We start from the raw sequence: 21,692 nt of genomic DNA, 5'->3' as shown, positions 1-21,692 counted from the left end.
AATTTAGATATAATTCTAATAATTATATATTTTAAATTTATTTTAATCATATATATTAATCTATATTTTAAAAATATCAATAATATTTTTTATATACAAAATAATAAAATAATATAATAATTTATTAATTTATATTACCTAAATAACTGCATCCCTGAACAAAAAATCATCTTCCAGGGGACGGAGGGAATATATGTTAATGTATTGTGTTTTTTTGAACAAAATATATTAATAAATACTACAAATCTAAAAATATAAACAAGGTTGGGGTGTGTTTATTGTTACCAAAATAAATACTACTCCGTCTTACTCGAATGTGTTCCTTTTGGAATTTTGTAGTAGATTAAAAATTAATATTAGTATTTTATTGGTCAGTGAAAGTGTAAAGTTTTTTATATCATTTGATTTTATGTGTAAAGTAATATATATAATAATATGTTTGTAATTTAAATAAAAACTAAAGATATTTTAGTATTAGTGTATGCTTATTTTTACTAAAAATACTAGCGTATAAACTTGTGCGATGCACAGTTTGTATAAATTATTGAAATAATATTAAACAAATAATTAATATTATTGACAAATATTTTGTAGAATGATATAAATATTTTTAAGACTAATCAACAATTAATACTAAATTTACCATGTGACGAAATTTTTTTATTGTGTCTATAATCTATAAAAGTGTTAATAAACTCTCATACTAATTATATATTATTTCTTGTTATAAATTTAAAAAAGATATTAATATGCTAAAATAATTAACAATGAAATAATATATATGTATATTTATAAATCATAAAATATGTGTGATTTTGTAAATTTTTGAAATAGAATAGTTGAAATCGAAATATAAATTGAAATTGTTTGTGTGACAATTTTAAATTCATACTTACAGTATCGTCTTTTATTATCTAATTAGCATCATATCTACATTAAAGATTGTATATAAAATATAAATAAAAAATTATAATGTATTTATAGTTATATAAAAATATAAAAAATATAAAAAATTAAAATTATAAGTTGAAAAGATTAATTATAAAGTTAGTATATATTGTACAATAATTATATAACAATTTTTAATATATTTTCTATAAAAACATATATGACATAATTAAATTATTTATATAAATTAGAACAACTACTACTAAAGTAAAATAAAAAATTTGTTTTAAAAACTAACTTTTATTTTTTAAAAATAAAAATAAAATAAATTAGTAGATAGTCATTTATCTTAATTTTTCATTGCAAATTTAATAAATAAACAAAAATTAATGTAATTCAATAATTAATATTTATAGTCACTAAAATATCAACTATAATTATTCAAATATATTTTTTAAAATAAAATTAGATATTAACTTATAAATAGAAATATTATATATAAAAAAAACAATCGTTTAAAGTTTTGGAAATTGACTAAATTTTTTTAAAAAATTATTCAAATATATATTAATTGAATATGATATACATGATGGATAAGAGTTAACAATAAATTTATATATTAAATATAAATTAATAAAATAATATTTCATTCGTCCCGCCATATACCATATAGGATCTTTTTCCTTCTTTGTATGTTCTATAAAATATGACATTTTTCTATTTTTAGTAAATTTATTAATCTTAAGTATACTTAAAAAATATAAATAAATTTAATTAAAATTTCTAATATTTTATACGTATGATCCACTCAAAATTCTTTTATTTCTATATGTCTCCCCAATTAACAAATATTTTATTTACTTTTAAAACTTCCAATTTTTTTACAACACTAATTTATGGTAATGATACATAAATAAATATTTTTTTTATTAAATAGTATTCATATTGTATATATATTTTATTGAGATATATAATGTTTAAAATATTCAAACATATATTTTAATTTTTTTAATCGTTAAATAATAATATTCACTATTTAAATAACTAATTTATACACATAAATTCTCGTGTTCAAACAAAATGTTGCATCTTTGTCGGTACGGAGGGAGTATATTTTAATGCTTATCGAGTTCAATATCTTTTTAAAAACGATATCAAAAATTTATGAAAAAAAACTAATATAAGAATAGAAAATGAGATTTAAATAATCTAAAAATTATCAAGTTAAATATTATTACTGTAAAATAAATAAGATTTTGCAAAATATAAATAAATATCATATTAAATTATTTATACACTATAAAATAAATATAAAAATAAATATCGTGATTATATATCTTCCCAAAATAGTAAGATAAAAAAAAGGAAAAATTTTATTAAAAAATGATGAAACAAATCTGAAAAAAAAAATCATATAATAATGATATAATATGAGATTTGCATGCTTCAGGAATTCACGTCAAAATCTATACAGATCAAATGAAATAATTATAAAATATAATTTATAGAACTAATAATTTTTTTTAACAAAATAATCAAAACTATAAACGTAAACTTCTGCATTTTCATATTTGTCTTTTTCTTAAATCAAAATAAATATAAAAGTATATTTCCTTGATAAATATGCAAAAGAAATGAGAATATGAATTTAAAAAAAAAGAGAAATAAACTTTATAAAATTAAAAATAGTGTATATATATCCACTAACACAATAAAAAAAAAATTGTAAAAATTATATTACCTCGTCCACCGTCAATCTATTCATTTGCATTTGGCGTCATTGTTTTTAACATTAAAAATATTATTATATTTGTATAACTTTTTGTGGAAATATCGTTGCATTAGTATCATAAGACACCAATATAATTATTTTTGTCGTTTTTCCTAGATTTGTACTATGTTTAGATATAATAATTAATATTCAAATATTAACATGCAAAAAGTAAATTGATAGATTGTGGATGGAGATAGTATAGATTTTAAATACCCAACAATCATATAAAAATGATATAAAAAACTGTAAAATTAAAAAAAAAATCAGAAACTTCGATTTTTACATAATAAATAAATAAATAAATAAGCAGTTAGATTTATAATAATTTTATTTTAATCATAAACTTCAATTTTTATTCTTAAAAAATATATTATCTATATATTATTCTTTTAACTATTTATACAATTTTTCATATTTCTAAATTACACCAAACTTTAATTTTTTATTACTTTATATATATTCGAAAAATAAAATTATATATCATTCTTTAAAATAAAAATTTACATATCACTTAAAAAAATTAAAATTATACATTCCATAAACTTTAATTTTTATTCTTAAAAAATATATTCTCTATATATTATTTTTTTAATTATTTATACAATTTTTCATATTTTTAAATTACACCAAACTTTACTTTTTTATTACTTTATATATCTATTTCCGAAAAATAAAATTATACTACATATCATACCCGAGGTGTCAGAAATTTGAACCCATGACCTCACGATTATATGTTCAACCATCAAACCATCTCTTACAGACATCAATTCATTTATACTTATTAAAATGAGATATTGTTTAAAGTAGATTAAAATATTTTATTTTTCCAACCTAAGCCAAGTTCTTTTATATTTTCGTTCTTCCTATTTCATAGCATTTGTGTTTGTTTTGGGGTTTAGATTTTGAGTTGGGATTTGAATAGTAAAAATTTTGAATTTAAATAGTTGTATGATGTGATATAAATAGGTGTTGATGTAATGTTTTGAATGAAAAATTAATTTTTAGTATAATATAAAAAATAAAAAATAGGTGTTTAATTTGATTTTTTTTTTGGAGCAAAAAATAGAATAAATAGTGGAAATCTAATCCAATCTCCCAAAGAAACACACATATACATATCTTTATTTTATCGCAACATGTCTTGGATGAATTAATAGTATTTCATTGTCATCTAATTATGCAATCACATATTTAGGCATGTATTTTAATAAAATTATATAATAATTGTTGTTTTTTTTATTATTTATAGTAAAAAGTACAAAAATAAATAAATAATAAATAAAATGTTGTATTTTTTGGCTAAAAGAAAAAGATATTTTTTGACAACTAAAAAGAATGAATATACATTTAAATAATGAAGTAAGTATATTTTATATACATCCTAAAAATAATATAGTAAAAAAAAAAAAATCACAAAAGATCAGAGTCTTCCTTACTAGTTTAAATGTTTTGTGCTATATTATTTTTAATTAAAGTTATTAGTATTATTAAAAAATTTAGTTTGAAAAAGTAGTATTTGAATATGATGGTATGTGAAAATAAATTATATTATAGGTCTATATAATTAGTGTATTATTTATTTTTTATAATTTCAAAAGCTATATTTATTTATTTTGTAATATAATATAATTTGAAATAAATAAAGAAATAATTTTAATTATAAAATAAAGTTGTCCATGTTTGAGTCTCGGGTTATTCGGTAACCTGATTTCTATATTTTGGATTATTAGGTCAATTTAAAACCTTATTTAATCCAATCTATCTTTGTACTATTTGAGTTTGAATCGGCCCGATTTTTAAAAACTCAAAACACCTAAATTCAAATCTTAAAATTTTCAAATCAAACATGTTCAATATCAATTTTCAGATCGAATTCAACTTTGACACCCGAATTAGAGGGATGAGTTCATATTATATAGGTTTTTATTTTAATCATATATATATATAAAATATATTTTATATTAAACACATTCTAAAGCTCTTGTTAGCATATATTTTTGTTGATGTAACGAATTTTAAACTCACAATCTTACGATTCATAATAAATCTACCGACCACTTCAATTCAGGGACACAAAGCTTTTTGGATTATGGAGAAGATATTTTATGGACATTAATGGAAAATAAATCATGAACTCAAACTAGAGATTAATCTGAATAATTTTTCTACCTAAATGATATTCTCGCCTTGAATATATTTGAGAATTGAGATTTAATATTCGGGTGGGCAGAAGATGCCGAGTGGAGACGCTATTTAAAATTAGAAGAAAAATATAAAGAAAAAAAAAATAAAATAAAATATTGAGGAAATATTTTAATTTTAATGTACATTTTTGTGAAAATTTTCTTCATATTGATATTGATTTTATTTGAAAATTTGTTATGCATATTTGAAGACTTTTATAATAGAATCCAAATAAACTAAAGAAAAAATTGAAATATGTATTACAAAAAGATTTTTATTTTTATTTTTGTGGAAATACAAACAGGGGTCAATTTATTATATATATATATATTAAATGTCTCAATATAATACATAAATCTAAACATAATTCCTTAAGTGAGAGTTTTATGTTTTTTAAGTACATTATGAGAAAATATTTAGGTTTGTGTAGGTAATTCTTACGATGAAATATGAAAAGCAGTTGATATTTGAATTGTTACTTTCCACGACTCTAATATATTATCTCTTATAATTAAGTGGCTCTATCACCCAATTAATAATTTATGCACATAGGAAGTCCACACTTAGTAAATATATTTAAGTCTTATAAATTTAATAGATCGTTTTAATTTGACGGATAGCCTAAATAATCTATATTTAATTCACAACTGAATTTTTAATTCAACAGTCGATCGAATGTAAACTAACAAACAACATTGGCGGCCTGTGACCTTCCTCCAACAACAAACAGCAACACAATCAGCAACAACAACGTCTCAGTCTCTAACAGCTCCAACAATGATTCTCCAAAGCGATGGTATCATTATAGATTTGCGCAGATCCAATATCTACTGGCGGTGAAGGACTCAAATAGAGGAATTTATAGTCTAATGGCCTCTTAACAAATTTCAAACCTACGAATTCAGACCACTAGAAACCGAACTTGACCAATCAAACGATCACTGATGAATCTCATCGAACACTCACAACTTACAAAAACAAGACTCACCGGAGAAATTAAAGAAGAAAATAGTTTTAACTATTAAAGAATTAGAAAGAAATTTCAAAAACTCCACTAGGAAAAATTACGAAAAAAAAAACTCAAATACAAAATGAAACCTCTGTAAAAAAATGACGAGGAAAAGCGATATATATGGGTCAAAAGCGATATATATATGGATTACAAAGTTTGGGTTACAGACAATGGGTCCCAATTATTTTGTGGAGTAAAAATTAGTAAGTTAATAATAATAAATTATTATATTATTTTATTATTATTTTTATATAAGTGATGTTTTTAAAATATAAATTAATATATCTAATTAAAAAAATAGATGTATTTAAATATTATTAATATTATATTTTAATAAACTATATACAACCTAGATTTTATATAATATAAATAAATATATATTTATAATAAATATAATTTTATAAAAAAAATAGGAAACTTTAAATGTATTAATAAAAATATTTTTTTATTAATGAGATTATGAAAAAAAAAAAGAGTGAATCTATAAAATGTTAAAAATTTTAATTAAATTGATATATTTATTAAATATATTTAAAATTAATAAATTTATCAAAATATAAAAACAAAGGGATTAAAAAGAAAAACAAATCGTTGGACTGATGAAGTACATCTCTATACATATATATTTAATAAAATTGAAGAGGTATTTCAGGCACATGCTTTTCATCTATATTTTTTTATATATTTGTATTTAAAATAAATTTTCTTTTCTTTGTATATCCCTCCTTGTCACGATCTATTTTGACGTTCCCTTCGTCCAAAAGGCGTCAACAGTAATTATATTTGAGGGTCTCTGTCACTCTCAAAACCTATAGCTAAAGAATTATAATTTATAAATAAATAAAATATTAATTTAAAATATATAAATAAAATAATTTTAAATTTTCTTTATAATTTATATATAAAATTTAAAAAATAAGACAAACGAGCTCGAACGAGCTTAATCGAGCCTAAACGAGCTGAACACAAACACGAGCTCAAACAACAAAAATTCTTAACGAGCCGAGCTCGAACACTATGAACAAGCTCGAAAGGTTAACAAACGAACACGAGCCTTGTTCACAAACATTAACGAACACTTCAAATTTATCTCGGCTCGACTCGGATCGTTAACAACTCTACTCACACCCAAATGATCCTTACTGTTGCTCATTTCCATCAACGGCATAGATATTTATCTGGAGTTGGGTTCCATGGAACTCCTAATATCACAACTATCTCTAGTTAAAAGACATATTTTTTTAGGGTCTATTTTCCAGCCCAGTTTTAGATTGAATTACTGTCTAAACAACTGGAGAAGTTTTGGGACCTTCTTCTTTTTTTTTTTTTTCTTCTTTTTTTTTTAATTATAAATACAATTTTTTAAAATAATTATAATTTAATAAAATATGTATAATATATATGTCAGGGTAGAGAATAAAATTTTTATAACATAAATAAATAAAAATCTAGAAATATATGTAAGTATAATATAAATTTATAATCAAATTATAAAAATTAATACACATTTATATTATTATATTCATTACCATAAAATCAATATACATCAAAACTCTTCAAGCCCAAATCAAATATAAACACAAAAGAAACACATAAATTCAAACTCACCTCAAAATTTAAATAAAAACCAAACTCAAATTCAAATTTATCCAAGACTACGTAAAGAAACACACCCTTAAAGTTTTTTTTGTTTTGGATTTATATATAAGTATTTTAATAGAACTATTTATAAAATATATATTATTTTTATTAAAATATGTTTGTAAAAATATTTATTAAAATTGAAAACTTAAAGTAAACATATTTTTGATTAATCAAGGAATACTGATAAAGTTAATTTTAGTTATTTATTAACTATTCGGTTATGCTTTGAGTTTTTTTAATAGTATCAATTAATATTTTAAATATTATTTATTTTAATAAAATATAAGTGCAAGCTACTGGTATATTTCTTTTGATAAATTTGGTATTAAAATAATGTTTAATAAAATATTTTGTAAGAGAAAAAAATGTATTTTTTTCGAAAAATAGAGAGTCCAAATAGTAAAATTTGAAAAATTTTGGGGTAAAGAAACATACTTACATCTGACACATTGACATGTTTCTATATCGTATATGATATTGTTATGATTTTTTCAAATAACACCGATTTAAAATTCCAAAAAATATTCGTTTTAAATATAATATATATTTTATTTTATTGAACATATGCTATCTGAACTCTTGATCGATATTTTTTGAATTCCAGATTGATGCTTTTTAGACCCTTAATTGGTATTGTCTACCTTGCTCGGAGTGGTCACAAATTTTGTTGGGTTGATTCATGATTTGTTACGAATGCCCATTTGTAGATGCACGCCCATATTCACATCACTATTTGACCAAGATCTCCGGCAGCTCCGAACATTGGCAACTCTCAACGACCAACAACAGCTCAACAACTTAAGCTTCGGCGTGCAGCAAGTCGCAGTGGTCAGCGATGACAACTCTCTAGATGTATCGGCTTAAACTCTAGGTGTACACAACTAGGGGTGAGCAAAATATTTGAAATCTGAAAACTCAATTCGAAATTTAAAATTTGGTTCGGATTTTTCGGATTTGATCGGATTGAATTTTTAACAAATTTCGGATTTTCGGATCGGATCGGATCCGTATACTTAAAATCCGAACCAATCCGAAATATAACATTTTAATATAACTTTTTATTATATATATTTAAAATTTTATTAGAAAATATTATATTTTAATATAAAAAACTCAAATTTATTAATTATATTTTAATATATTTAATTTTTATATATTATATATATATTTAATATTATAAAATAATAATAAAATATAAAAGAAATTTAAAAATAAAAAAAATAATAAAAATATTTAGAATTTCGGATATTTCAGTTTGATTCGGATTTTTTAGTTCGGATTACGGATTTTCGAATTTCAGATTTCGGTTATTTCGGTTCGGTTCGGATTGGTTTTTTCAAAAATTTCGGAACCAAACCGAAAATCCGAATGCTCACCCCTAACACAACCCATGTTAATCTTATCCACACTGTAGAATTCGGCCGATACTTTAAGCCTCAACACTTATCAATGTAGAACTGTTAACAAGTCAAAATGAGCCTAGTTTTTTATATGTTTGACTACGGCTCGTTAAGAACTTGAGTTAAACTCGTGTTCTTTTATTACAAGTTAAAATTTTTTATTTGAGTTTGACTCATTAAACAATTTTTTGTGTTCGTGTACGGCTCGAATTGGATTGTTAAAGAGATATTTTTATTTATTTTAAATTTAAATTCAACTAATAAACTATTTATTTATGAATACATTTACATAAAAAAAAAAATTAAAAAAAAATAAAATTGTTTATAACTTCCGTGTGGTTTCGAAACTAAGCGTAAATTTCCCATTTATTTTAAAAATTACATTGCGCTCCCTTATACTTTCAAAACGTTGCATGAAACCCCTATGCGGTTTCAAAACTCAGCGTAAATCCCCATTTTACTTTAAAAAATTACATGACGTCCCCTTATATTTTTAACAATATTGCATGAAAACCCCTGTCATACAAAATATATAGATAAGGAAATCATTTTCTCATCACGAGAAGTTTCATGGTAGTTATATTTCATGTAATGTTTTTTAAAATATAAGTGAATGTCATGCAATTTTTAAAGTACAATGAGATTTGACGTCCCAAAATAAAAATGCGTATACTTTCTAGTTGGACGGAAAGAGTATTAGCAAGACATATATACTCCCTTTGTCAATTGATAAATTTTTCATATTTGATTTTCATACGCGAAATAAAGTAAATTAATATTTTACTGATATATATTGTGAAAAGTGGTGTAATATCTATTTTATTTATGACATTAACATAAAAATGATATGAAAAAGTAAAAAAATAAAAATAAAAATTGATATTTATTTAATAGTTACGTTTACTAAAAAAATAGAATAAAAATTTTGATTGGAACAAATAAAATAGTAAACTAAAATTTTTTATCTTAAATAAAAAGAGTGTTTATTATATATAAAAATATTAATTTATTGTTTTTATTTATTTTTTTAACAAATACTATTGAAGATTCCTTAGAGCAATTTCAAGGGCATCCCTCGTAAATCTGACGTGTCAAATGGAACGGCCACAGTTGATGAATAAAAAAGTAAATTTGTGTACAATAGCTTTTTATTTCTCTTTTATTTTATTTTTTTAATTAAAAAATCTAGGGTTTCTTTTTTTAATGGAATACGAATAGAAACTCACATTCTCATTCATCTTTGCAAATATCAGTGCTATTCTTCTTCGTGAACACTCTCGCGCGGGCCGTCGTCATTCCACGCTAGAAGCTCGTCTCAGTGGTTAACTTGGAAAGGTAAAAGAAAGTCCTTATCGCATTCTCTTTTCCTGTTGCGGTAAGATGGTTTGTTTGATTTTTGGTTTGTATGAGTTTTGATTTCCACTACCGGGTGAATCTCGATTTTTAGATTTCATTTCCGTAGAAATTTGTGGCGACTTGTTTTCGATGTTGATTTCTCTTTAATCTTGGTTGAATAATATCACATGTTTTGAATTTTCGATATATTTTGGCTTTGCTTTCAAAATTTAAGAGCAACATTCCTATGAAAACTTGGGTACTTGATTTTGTGTTGGGATGCAATTGCTAGGTCGGGATACTTGTTAGTACAAACCGTGTGAAAGTCGAAATCTTTGGAAATATAATACTATGTGCAATTGAAAATTGATTATGTGTTTATCAGTTCGAAGAGAAATGATTATTCTAATTTATAATGTTAAAATTCTAAAATCCTTGATTTATAATCTTTGGAAGAATGATTTTTGGAACTTGCTACTATAAAATGCAAGTAATTCCAAGATTGTTAAATTTTAGTGAGTATGCCACTTTTGTTGTGCAGTTGTTTGAGTTTCTTATTAGACATGTTTATACAAAGTTTAACTACTCTTATTCCATAATATTAAGTTAAAATGGATGGTCGTGATGGGATAGAGTGGATGATGTGGAAGATTTAGCGGATTTGTCTCAAACAACTAAGAAGTCCCGGACAATGCCAAATAGCTCATCAGGTCCTTGTATTGACAACAGCCTGAATTTGCCTCAAATTCAAAATTCATTCCTGAACCAATACAACACGAACTTTGGTGCTCCTTTCAACCCAATGCAATACTATCAACCCCGAGGTGATCCCATGTTTTACACTAATATGTGGAGTTTTATACCATCTGGGGGTTCACCTCAAGTTCTATATCACGAGACATAGACATCACAAGCCAACACGTCTCCCTTGACTTTTAACCGTCCATCATTACAACGTCAAATTGTTTCCCAAAGCATCCCCGGTGTAAGGTCTACTGAAACAAACCAGCATGCAAATAAGAAGTGGAGCACTGAAGAGGATGTTGAGTTGTCCACTGCCTGGTGTAATATAACGACGGATGCGCGAGTTGGTGTCGGACAAAAAAAAGTAAGGTTATGGGAGCGAGTATGCAAGAATTTTATCGTTCTTATGCAAGAGAACCATGGAGTTATAAGATTAGAGAATAAAAGAACACCGGAAGGTTATGAGAATCGCTTGATGGAAATTCGAAACCAATGTACAAAATGGTCCGCCATACGAGTTCAGGCAGAGCCAAATTATAGGACGGATGGAGCCCAGTAGATTTCGTGAGTATTTTATCAACTGCCTTTAAATGCATACTTTTTTTTAGTTGTTTTTAATCTACGTATAATAATGCTTTTACAGGAACATTATTGTCACGTAACATATAAGGACAAACACAATTTGAGCTTCAAATGTGAGGCATGTTGGCAAGTATTGAAAGATCAACCCAAGTGGCTAGACCTTGTCGGTAGAAAGAAAAAAAGACCAAGGAGAGGTCTAGCACTTCTAGGAAAGCTGCAATAGATAAGCAAAATGAGACTCAAAGACCTATTGAGGTCTTGTTCCCAGTCTCTCCTATTGACGTGGTGTGGGGGAGATACCTATAAATACGGATTCGTCAGCGAAAGTCCCTATTCAGCCAGAATTAGAAGGCCCGGCTGCAATTGATTTGGAGCGCCCAATTGGAGTTAAAAAGGCGAAGGCTAGCAACAAACCAAATAATCAACGGCAATGAAGAATAAGGAATTATGAAGAGTCTCAAGTATCGGTTGCTCAAACAATTACTGTCAATTTGATGAAACTTGAATCTGCAAGTACTGGAAGATGGTCAAGAATTAAGGAGTTCGATCGAAAAACTCAATTGCAACTCGATGAGGAATATGAGGTGGCCTCTAAAAGATCTAAAAAGAAGGTGGTTTCAGATTTTGACTGTTCTTTTTTTTTTTTTTTGATCTCGTGTTATGTCAATCATGTTTACTTCTACTTTCAGGATTCAATAGACACAGGGACAGAATATGCAAATATAGCGAAATAGCTTGAAAACATTGGCGACAGGCTGATGGGTTCAATAACAAGACTGGAAGAACTGGATGAGGAAAACATACGCACCGAGTACCAGGAAAAATTATACAAAATACGGAAGGAGCAAGTGGAGTACTACACACGAGGTTATAATAGTATGTATATTTTTCTTTTTCAATTACAATATTATGAGATTTTGTTTTCTGATCTTGTCAAATTGTAGGGTTGAAATCAATTCTTGAATCGATTGACGAGACACTTTTGGGAAGTTGCCCCGAGACAAATTCAAGTAGCGAAAGTAGATATTGTTTCTTCATAAAGCCGTCCACAGTTCGTGAAAAAGTGTTACATGGAAGATACATAAGTGATCCCAATCCTACACAGACCATACAAACTAACTACTACATGCAACTAACGAAATAAAATACAAAAAAACATCAGTGCAGTAATAACTAAATTAGCCAACATTAGAAGATGTAGCGTTGAAATATCCTCCCTTTGTCTTTTCTCCTCATGGCCTGAACATGTACATCAACATGTAGTACCCGCACGTGGATGTTGCGAGCTTGCAGTTGAATCACCAGTGTAGAAAGATCTCTCTTTCTTCATTTCAAACTCTCGGTACGATTGTTCATTTAGATCATCCTCCCAACACAACCATTTATCACAGGGATTACATCTATAGTATAACCTACCTGGATTGTTGACACTCCTAGAAACTCTTAGCACACCGTCCCTCCCGCAAGAACATTTTCGCCCCATTTCCCACAAAACTCCTTATAAATTTCACAACTTTGCAAAACTGCACAACCATAAAAACATCACAACTATAACATTACGAGCATCCCATCCATTGGGTTTCATATCAAATGCCAACAAACTATCTTCGGAAAGATTCACAGAAATGAACAATAACAACATTAATGGTAGTCTAAAGCTTTCACAATTGTTATAACGAAATAGTATGTGATGTTAATCCACAACATCTAGACTAAAACCAGTCAGAATTTTAGTTCCATTGATAACATCAAATTCAAATTTGGACAAAAAATAGTTGAAGCAAAACTTAAAATCGAATGACTTCCCCACTGATATTCTACATATATCGATCAAATGTTTCTCCAAATTCATATTCAAATTTCTCAACATTAAACAATAAACCACAACAACCACAACGAGTTGCAACATCCATAAATAAAAAAAAACTAGTCTTTTGTCTTAAAACAATCTTTCATCATCTCTGAATATCAAACAGATAAACACACAATACTACATACTTAGAAATCATTACCAAAAAACTTCATAGAAACTTCGCGAGTTGGACAATTAGATGGTTCCAAAGGCAGATTGCACGATCACCCAAAATATATATGTTTAACTCCCCCTTCGCAGCAACAAAGCCCTAAATTTTGCTACCACCGAAGGAAACAGCGGGTTCAAAATGGACAACTTTTTTTTTGTTCGAGCCTCTCGAAGAGGTTGATGGGAGAGTACCTACACCAAAAAACGCTTGCCTTCGATGGACGGATAGGAGAAAAAAATGATGGAGAAAAACACTATGTAGAGAGAGAAATGAAGAAAGAACAGTGAAGAGAAGAATAAAATTGGGATTACCTGTCCGTCACCTGCACCAGGCACAAGTCAGGTTTTAATAAAAAGTTAGTATGGAATGCATTGCATTGTGTGCCCTTATTTTCGATTTAAAAATAGAAGGCCTCTGAATAATAAAAAATAACATCTCAAATAAAACTATTGTTAATGCTTTAACAACCCTCTCACCCTTTTCTCCCACAAAGGGTAGTCTCGAAAAGGGTAGTCTCGGAAAAAAAAAAAAAAAAAAAAAAAGTATTTCAATTAGTGTGTTTTAATACAAATATAATTACATTTTTACAAAAAAATTATACAAATATAAGGATATTTTTAATGTTAAGTATAATAACGAAAAAAGTAAATATAAACTTATTAAGTGTACGGAAGAAATATTAGTTTAATTTCCTACAAAATTCTATAATGGTACTTTGGAGTATAATTGTACCTTGAGTGAAGCATGTGTTTAAACTAACAAAAAGTTAGATTAGGAAATAATAAGGAATCTATAAGATTAATTTGGTTGGGCACGTGGGTCTAGTTACATGGTGGAGCATGCCGCAGATTAGTTTTATAAGTGAAAAATTTTTGTTGTTTTAGTCCGCCGGCGCTGGAGACGCCCGCGTGGCTCGCTGGAATCCAAGTGTCCGCAAGGACAGCGACACTTGGCGGACACGTAGATTTTATTTTATTTTTTTATTTTATTTTTATTTTTTTTTAAATTTATTTTTAATTTAATTTTAATTTAATTTGTCTTTTTGTAAAAAAATTTTTATTCGGTCCAATTGAAAAGAAATTAAAAAAAATTATAAAATAAAATAAAATCCACGTGTCCGTCAGGTGGCACTGACCTGGCGGGATACCTGACGGACATGTGGATTCCGGCAAGCCACGAGAACGTTTTCGGCGCCGAAGGACTAAAACAACGAAAATTTTTCACTTATAAGATTAGTTTGCGATAGGCTCCACTTACAAGACTAAAATGATAAAGAAGTTAGTTAATGGACTAAAAAAAAGTTTATTCTTTTTTTTTTTAATATTATTATTATCAAGAAATATTAGATTAGACCACAAAAAATTAATACTATATATTTTGTATTTTAATTATAGATAGACGTGGGCGGAGTTTGTTATTTCAATTTTTTTTTTTTATACTACTATCAATATAATAATATATATTTTATCATTTTACATAAAAATTAATATTTAATATAAAATATATTTCTAATCTACATAATTTTTTATGTTTTATATATATATCTTAAATCAAAATATTAAAAAAATAAACCTGTGATATTTTATAAAAAAAAAAAAAATAATAATATATCCTTGTCACCTAAAAATGTTCAAACTTTTGATCAAAAATTTTAATGTGCTTACTTTAAAAAAATATAGTATGTTTTATTAAAAAAATAAGAATATTCTTAGATAATTAAAAAGCGGTAAACATATTTTTATGTGACAAACAATTATAAAAAAACTTTTATAATAATAACTCAAAGTAAATATGGCATTCTAAATCTTTTTATTAATATATATATTACAACAATCTCACATTAAAAATATTTTTTTTAAAAGAAAAAATAAAAAAATTACAAGCAAGCGAAGCCAAGTGCATCTCCAACCACACGTCAATTTTGATGTTCCAACTGCATTTATGCCGCTGCGGGTCTCCAATCCAGTGCCAATTGCAACACCATTTTTGGTGTTGCACGATAGCAAACGCCATTTATGGTGTGTTTGTTTTTTTTTTTTTTTTTTTAATTTTTTTTAATTTTTAATATTATAAATTTGACTTATAAATTTATTTTTTATTTTTTAAAATTTTTAAAAAATTTATTTAATATTATAAAAATAAATAGTTGTTTAAAATAATAGGAAAAATTGAATATTTGAAGAATAATAAGACAAAATGGAGTTATGGATAGAATAAAATTACTGTATCAACTGGATAAACGTAGAAATAAAATAATTAATATATAATGTGAAAAACTAAAAGGTCCCACCGGGAGTCGAACCCAGGTCGCTGGATTCAAAGTCCAGAGTGCTAACCACTACACCATGGAACCACGTTTGAACAGGTTTTCAATTTAGTTAATTTTATTATATTAATATGTTAGGTGGGGCGTCGGAAATTGCATAATTGGTCAATGCCTATTACATTACATTACATCGTCATCATCAAAATCAAACTAGAAATTTCCACCATCATCGTAATCAAGTCGTCATCATCATCGAAATAAAGCTAAAGGATTACATCATCATAAAAAAAACACTAGGAAATTAGACCATCGTCATAATCCAAATAAAAGCTAGTAAATAAATTACATAGTCTGTCATCAATTCGTCATCATTAATCGATCATACCATAATTAAGCAATAGGAATAATATTAAAATAAAATTAAAAAGAATTTATATCAAAGTTTTTTTTATTATCTAATCGAAGTCGATGTTTGAGATTTGAATAGTAAAAATTTTGAATTTCAAATAGTTGTATGATGTGATATAAATAGGTGTTTGATTTGATATTTTGAATTTAAAATTATTTTTTAGTATAATATAAAAAATAAAAAATAGGTGTTTAATTTGATGTTTTTGGTAGAGCTGACAAAAACTGACCCGACACAAAATAATTGGGTTTCGGTCAAAGATTTCAACCCGATTATGTATACGGGTTGACACGAACCCGACACGATAGTAAACGGGTCGGGTTAGGGTTGAGCTCTCAACTCGAACCCGACACGACAATCCGATTATAATATACTAATATTGATTAATATATTTATTATATATAAAATAATCACAATTTAATAATTTTTTCATAAATTAATTTAAACTAAGTTCAATTTAAATACTTCAACCTAATTTAGGTTCAAATCAATAAAAACTAACATAACACGACAACATAACAAAAAATTATTTAATTTGAATCAAGAAATTCGACTTAATTATGTATACGGATCAACACGAGTCAACCCGAACCAGACACGATAACAAACGGGTTAACACAAATCCGACACGATAATAAACGGATCAGATTAGGGTTAAGTAATTTAACCCATTTAAAATAGTCAAGCCGACACGAATCGACCCATTGCCGGCTCTATTTAAAATACTGCAAAATTTATTTTCAATAGACAAATATATAAATATATATATATATGAGAGATATCCTTCCGGTGATATTTAAAATTTATTCGGTTGAATAAAAAAGGCCTTTACAAAACTTCATACTCTAAACCATTATTTTGCGGCATTTCGAATACGAAGGTCATTTCAAACTCTCCACTCTATTTTTGCAATTGCTACAGTAAAAATGTAAAAATGCAGTTGATCTACAATAATTTTACTTTAACCATAAACTTCAATTTTTACTGTAAAAAGTATATTCCCTATATATTCCTCTTTTATATTATTTTATATAATTTTTCATATCTATAAATTACACCAAAACTTTAATTTATTTTTACATTAGATCCATACACATATAATTTATATTACTTTTCAACAGTAAAATTATATATCAATTTAAAAAATAAAATTATACATTAGTTTTTTAAAAAAATAAAATTATATTACTTTCCAAAAACTAAAATTATATCGCTTTTAAAAAATAAAATTATACATTATTTTTCAAAAAAAATAAAATTACATACAACTTTTTAAAATATAAAATTATATATCATCTATTAAAAAATTAAAATTATACAATACACCCAAAAAATAAAAAAAATAAAAAAAACAAATACGAGATTATTTTGAAAAAACAAAAAGAAAAAATTAAATAAGTACGAGATGGTGTAGTATTTAAATTGACATTAATTTTAGATTTCAAATTTTTTAAATGAAAATTAAATATTTAATAGAATACACAAACAAAAGCAAACCCTAAAATGCTGTTAAATATAGTGGTGTAAATCTTATTAAAATATTTGAATAAAATAATAGATAATAATTATAAATAAATAAGAAAAAAATTATTTTTGGTTCCAATATAATCAAAATTTATTAATTTTGGTTTTAATATAAAATTTTTATTAATTTTAATGTCAATATAACCAAAACTCATCATTTTTTGTCACAATATAAAATTTTTATCAATTTTAGTTCAAATATAACAAAAACTTATTATTTTTTGTCTAAATATAATCAAACCTTATTTTTTTGGTCCCGCCGTCAACAAACCGACGGAAAATGCTGACGTGGACTTGCAAGATTGTGCAATTTCTTCAAATATAAATATAACGTTTGATTTCTTTTCACGTCAGCATTTTTCGTCGGTTTGTTGACAGTGGGATAAAAAAAGATAATATTTGATTATATTGGGATAAAAAATAATGAGTTTTTGTTATATTGAGACTAAAATTGGTAAAAAAATTGATATTGAGACAAAAAATGATGAATTTTGATTATATTGGAACAAAAATGATAAATTTTAGTTATATTAGGATCAAAATTGATAAAACTTTTATATTATGACCAAAATCGATAAATTTTAATTATATTAAAACTAAAAATAATTTTTTTCCTTGTTATTATCATTTTGTGAAAGCTCACACCACGGATACAAAACGGGGAAATAGAGACTACACCCTCATTCATAGTAGAGACTATATTATTACTTGTCCCAAACAAATAGTCTCTAATAAATTTAAATTACTCCATACTTCGCATATATTAATTATGTTATGATTTTTATTTACGTCGATTCTACATTTATGTCACTTTTTATATAAAAAAAAATCATACATTTTAGTCATATTTTAAATTTTATAATTTATAAAAAAAAATTTAACAAAAATTAATTAGGCTAATTAGTTTTTTAAATTTTCATTTATAAATGTTTATATTAGATTGTAGTAATTAATTTTACTAATATATTTTTAATTGTTTATTAATTGTATTCTTCTAAATTTTTGTATCCTCTTTAACAATGACATTCTATAAGGAAATATTAGTTAAAAAAATAAAAATAAAATCCAAATATAATCTTTTTTATTTTTTTATTTTTTTATCGATAGAGATGAATTTATTTTAAAATTTATTGTAATATTTCATTTAATATTTGTAAATAAATATTTTAAATCTAACTTAGGTTTGAATTTAAAATGGTATATAAGTTTTATTTGATTTATGATTTACTTAATATTATTTGTTTATTTTTCTTTTCGTTACTATATACTCCCTCCGTCCCGATGCAATGTTGCCGTTTAATCGTAAATTTTTTAATATTAGTATAATAATGGGTTGTAGTAAAAAAGACGAAAATACCCCTATTAGTATTGTATAATATAAAAGTAATGACATTTGTGTAATATAGTATATAGTGTAAGTTGGAAGGGTATTTATTATGTTACGTAGTACAATTACTAAATTAGGAAATGATAACCTTGTTTTGGGATGGACGAAAATGAAAAATGATAATATTTCAATAGGACGGACGGAGTATATTATTTAGTATGTTGTTTGAACATTATTTTTAACTGAAGGTAACAACCATATATAAATAATGACAAACTTTTTTCAAATTTATTTTAATTTTAATTTAAGAGTGATTATGAATAATTATTTTTTATCTCTATTATGTTTGAGTTTAAATTGGAGTATATATTTATGAAATTTTGATTCTCTTACTTAATATTATTTACTTGTATTTTTTATTTATAGTTTATTTTTTATACAAATTAATTTTTATTATCTTCGTACTTATTATCAAAATAAAATTTATTATTTTAAATATAAATTAAATTAATATCATATGAAAATATATTCCACTTTAATAATATATACAAATTTTAGAAAATTAATTTACTTACGCAGAGTGATGTCTATGGAGTATAAAAAAAGGAAAAAAACAAAACACCTACCAACTCTACGGTCGTCATATATATACCCAGCAACCGACGAGCCATTAATGTCCCATTATTGGAACTTGTTTAAACTCACAATTAATTAAATTAAATTAATATTGCTTGCAATTAAATTGATTTCAAGAAATTTCCAATCAAATTTACTATATAAATATATACTTAAATCCATGCATGTTTTGAATATATTTCCGTTTACCCATTCGGCGCCGGATATTTCACGCAGCCATGTCCGCCGCCGGAAAACCCTACGACATAGTAATCCTCGGCGCCTCCGGCTTCGCCGGAAAATACGTAACTCGTGAAGCTCTCAAATTCCTCTCCGACCCTAACTCGCCGCTCAAAACCGTCGCTCTCGCCGGGAGAAGTCCGGCGAGGCTCTCCGAAACCCTAGCCTGGGCAATTAGCGACTTCGCCGGCGAAAAACCTCCTCCAAACGTATACACCGTCTCCGCCGACACCGGCGATTCTGTTTCACTCTCGATCCTCGCCGCGCAGGCGAAGATCATGATTAATTGCGTCGGACCGTACCAGCACCTCGGCGAGGCGGTGGTCGCCGCCTGCGTCAGCCAAGGCTGCGATTATTTAGACATCTCCGGCGAGCCGGAGTTCATGGAGAGAATCGAGATGCTGTACCACCGGAAAGCTGTTGAGAACGGCTCCTTAGTCGTTTCCTCCTGCGGAACCGATTCGATACCGGCGGAGATCGGCCTGCTGTTCCATCTCCGCCACTGGAAGTCGCCGGCGACGCCGAATCGTGTCGTTACGTATTTGCAGTCTGATCGGAAAGTCGCCGTGAATTACAGTACGTACGAATCGGCTGTTTACGGTTACGCCAATGCAGAGAAATTGATGAAGATTAGAAAGTCCAGGTCCTCAAGACCCCGTCCACGTGTACGGTTACGATTCTAGATTCTATATAAAATTAAATTTCTTCCCTCCTAAAATCAACGGTTCTGATTCGTTCCGTCTTTGACAGATCCCGGGACCCCCACCGTCGCAGTACTCCGAACCCGTCGTACAACGGCAGAAGCTTCTAGACCTATGGTCGGTGCATCTCCCCGTCGCCGACGCCTCCGTCGTGCGCAGAACCCTAACCACGCTTACAGAAAGCCCCGACGGTCTCGCCGGAAAAAATGAATCCGGTGACTACGCTGCCAACCGGCGATCCTTCTGGTCTTCTATTAAACCGGTCTATTTCTCCACCAAAGTCGCCACAAAATCAATTCTCGGATTGCTTCCATTTCTCTCCCTCGGATTCTTCTTCGACAAGCTCAGCAAATCTCCTCTCGGCCGGCGCCTACTTCTCAATTACCCTAGCCTATTCAGCCTTGGAATGTTCTCGAAGCAGCGACCGACGAAGGAGGAGGTGGAGAGAGGAAATTTCACGATGTGGTTCGTCGGGGAAGGCTACAGCGACGGCGGAGCCGCCGTTAAAAAGGCCGATACGGCGGTGATCACGAGGCTAAGGGGGCCGGACATGGGATACATCACGTGTTCTAGGGTTTTGATTCAGTGTGCGCTGGTGATGCTTTCGGAGAGGGGGAACTTACCTGCGGGCGGCGTTTATACGCCGGGGATCGTTTTTGGGCCGTCGGATCTTCAGGAGAGGCTGCAGAAGAATGGATTGGATTTTGAACACGTGTCCACCTCGACCTCCAGCCTGTCCGACGCTGTGGGGTCCACTACGTCACCATGCTTAATTTTGGGGCAATAAATTCAATTGAAAATTTGGTATCTAACTTATGAATGATGGTTATTGTAAAAATAATTGTTCAATTGGAGTCTTAGACCATCTTCTACAGCTCACTCTTAATTTTTACTATAATAATAACCAGTTATTTTTGTCATTATTTTTATGAAGAGATACAATTATTTATTAGTTTTTGTTAAGAATCGATTACCTTCAAAAACAAAAAATAAATAAAAAATAATAATTTTATATTATTT

The 21,692-nt window shown here is 27.3% G+C and overlaps 1 protein-coding gene and 1 non-coding gene across 2 annotated transcripts; one reads left to right on the top strand and one right to left on the bottom strand.

The window, feature by feature from the left end:
* The first annotated feature begins 12,324 nt into the window (after positions 1 to 12,324).
* LOC127240515 (probable mitochondrial saccharopine dehydrogenase-like oxidoreductase At5g39410) lies at positions 12,325 to 21,459 on the top strand. The gene is made up of 5 exons (XM_051259234.1): positions 12,325 to 12,433; positions 12,511 to 12,585; positions 13,004 to 13,216; positions 19,969 to 20,636; positions 20,722 to 21,459. Exons 1-5 carry the CDS (start codon positions 12,325 to 12,327, stop codon positions 21,457 to 21,459), a joined length of 1,803 nt encoding a protein of 600 aa, XP_051115191.1.
* TRNAQ-UUG (transfer RNA glutamine (anticodon UUG)) lies at positions 15,872 to 15,943 on the bottom strand. Its single transcript has one exon. It is a non-coding gene; the product is annotated as a tRNA-Gln (tRNA).
* Positions 21,460 to 21,692: the final 233 nt, after the last annotated feature.

The sequence above is a fragment of the Andrographis paniculata genome, unplaced genomic scaffold, assembly GCF_009805555.1.
Source record: "Andrographis paniculata isolate CXL003 unplaced genomic scaffold, ASM980555v1 Contig79END, whole genome shotgun sequence".
NCBI lineage: Eukaryota > Viridiplantae > Streptophyta > Magnoliopsida > Lamiales > Acanthaceae > Andrographis > Andrographis paniculata.
The sequence above is the reverse complement of the archived record's forward strand: the minus strand, read 5'-3'. Positions and strand labels throughout refer to the sequence as shown.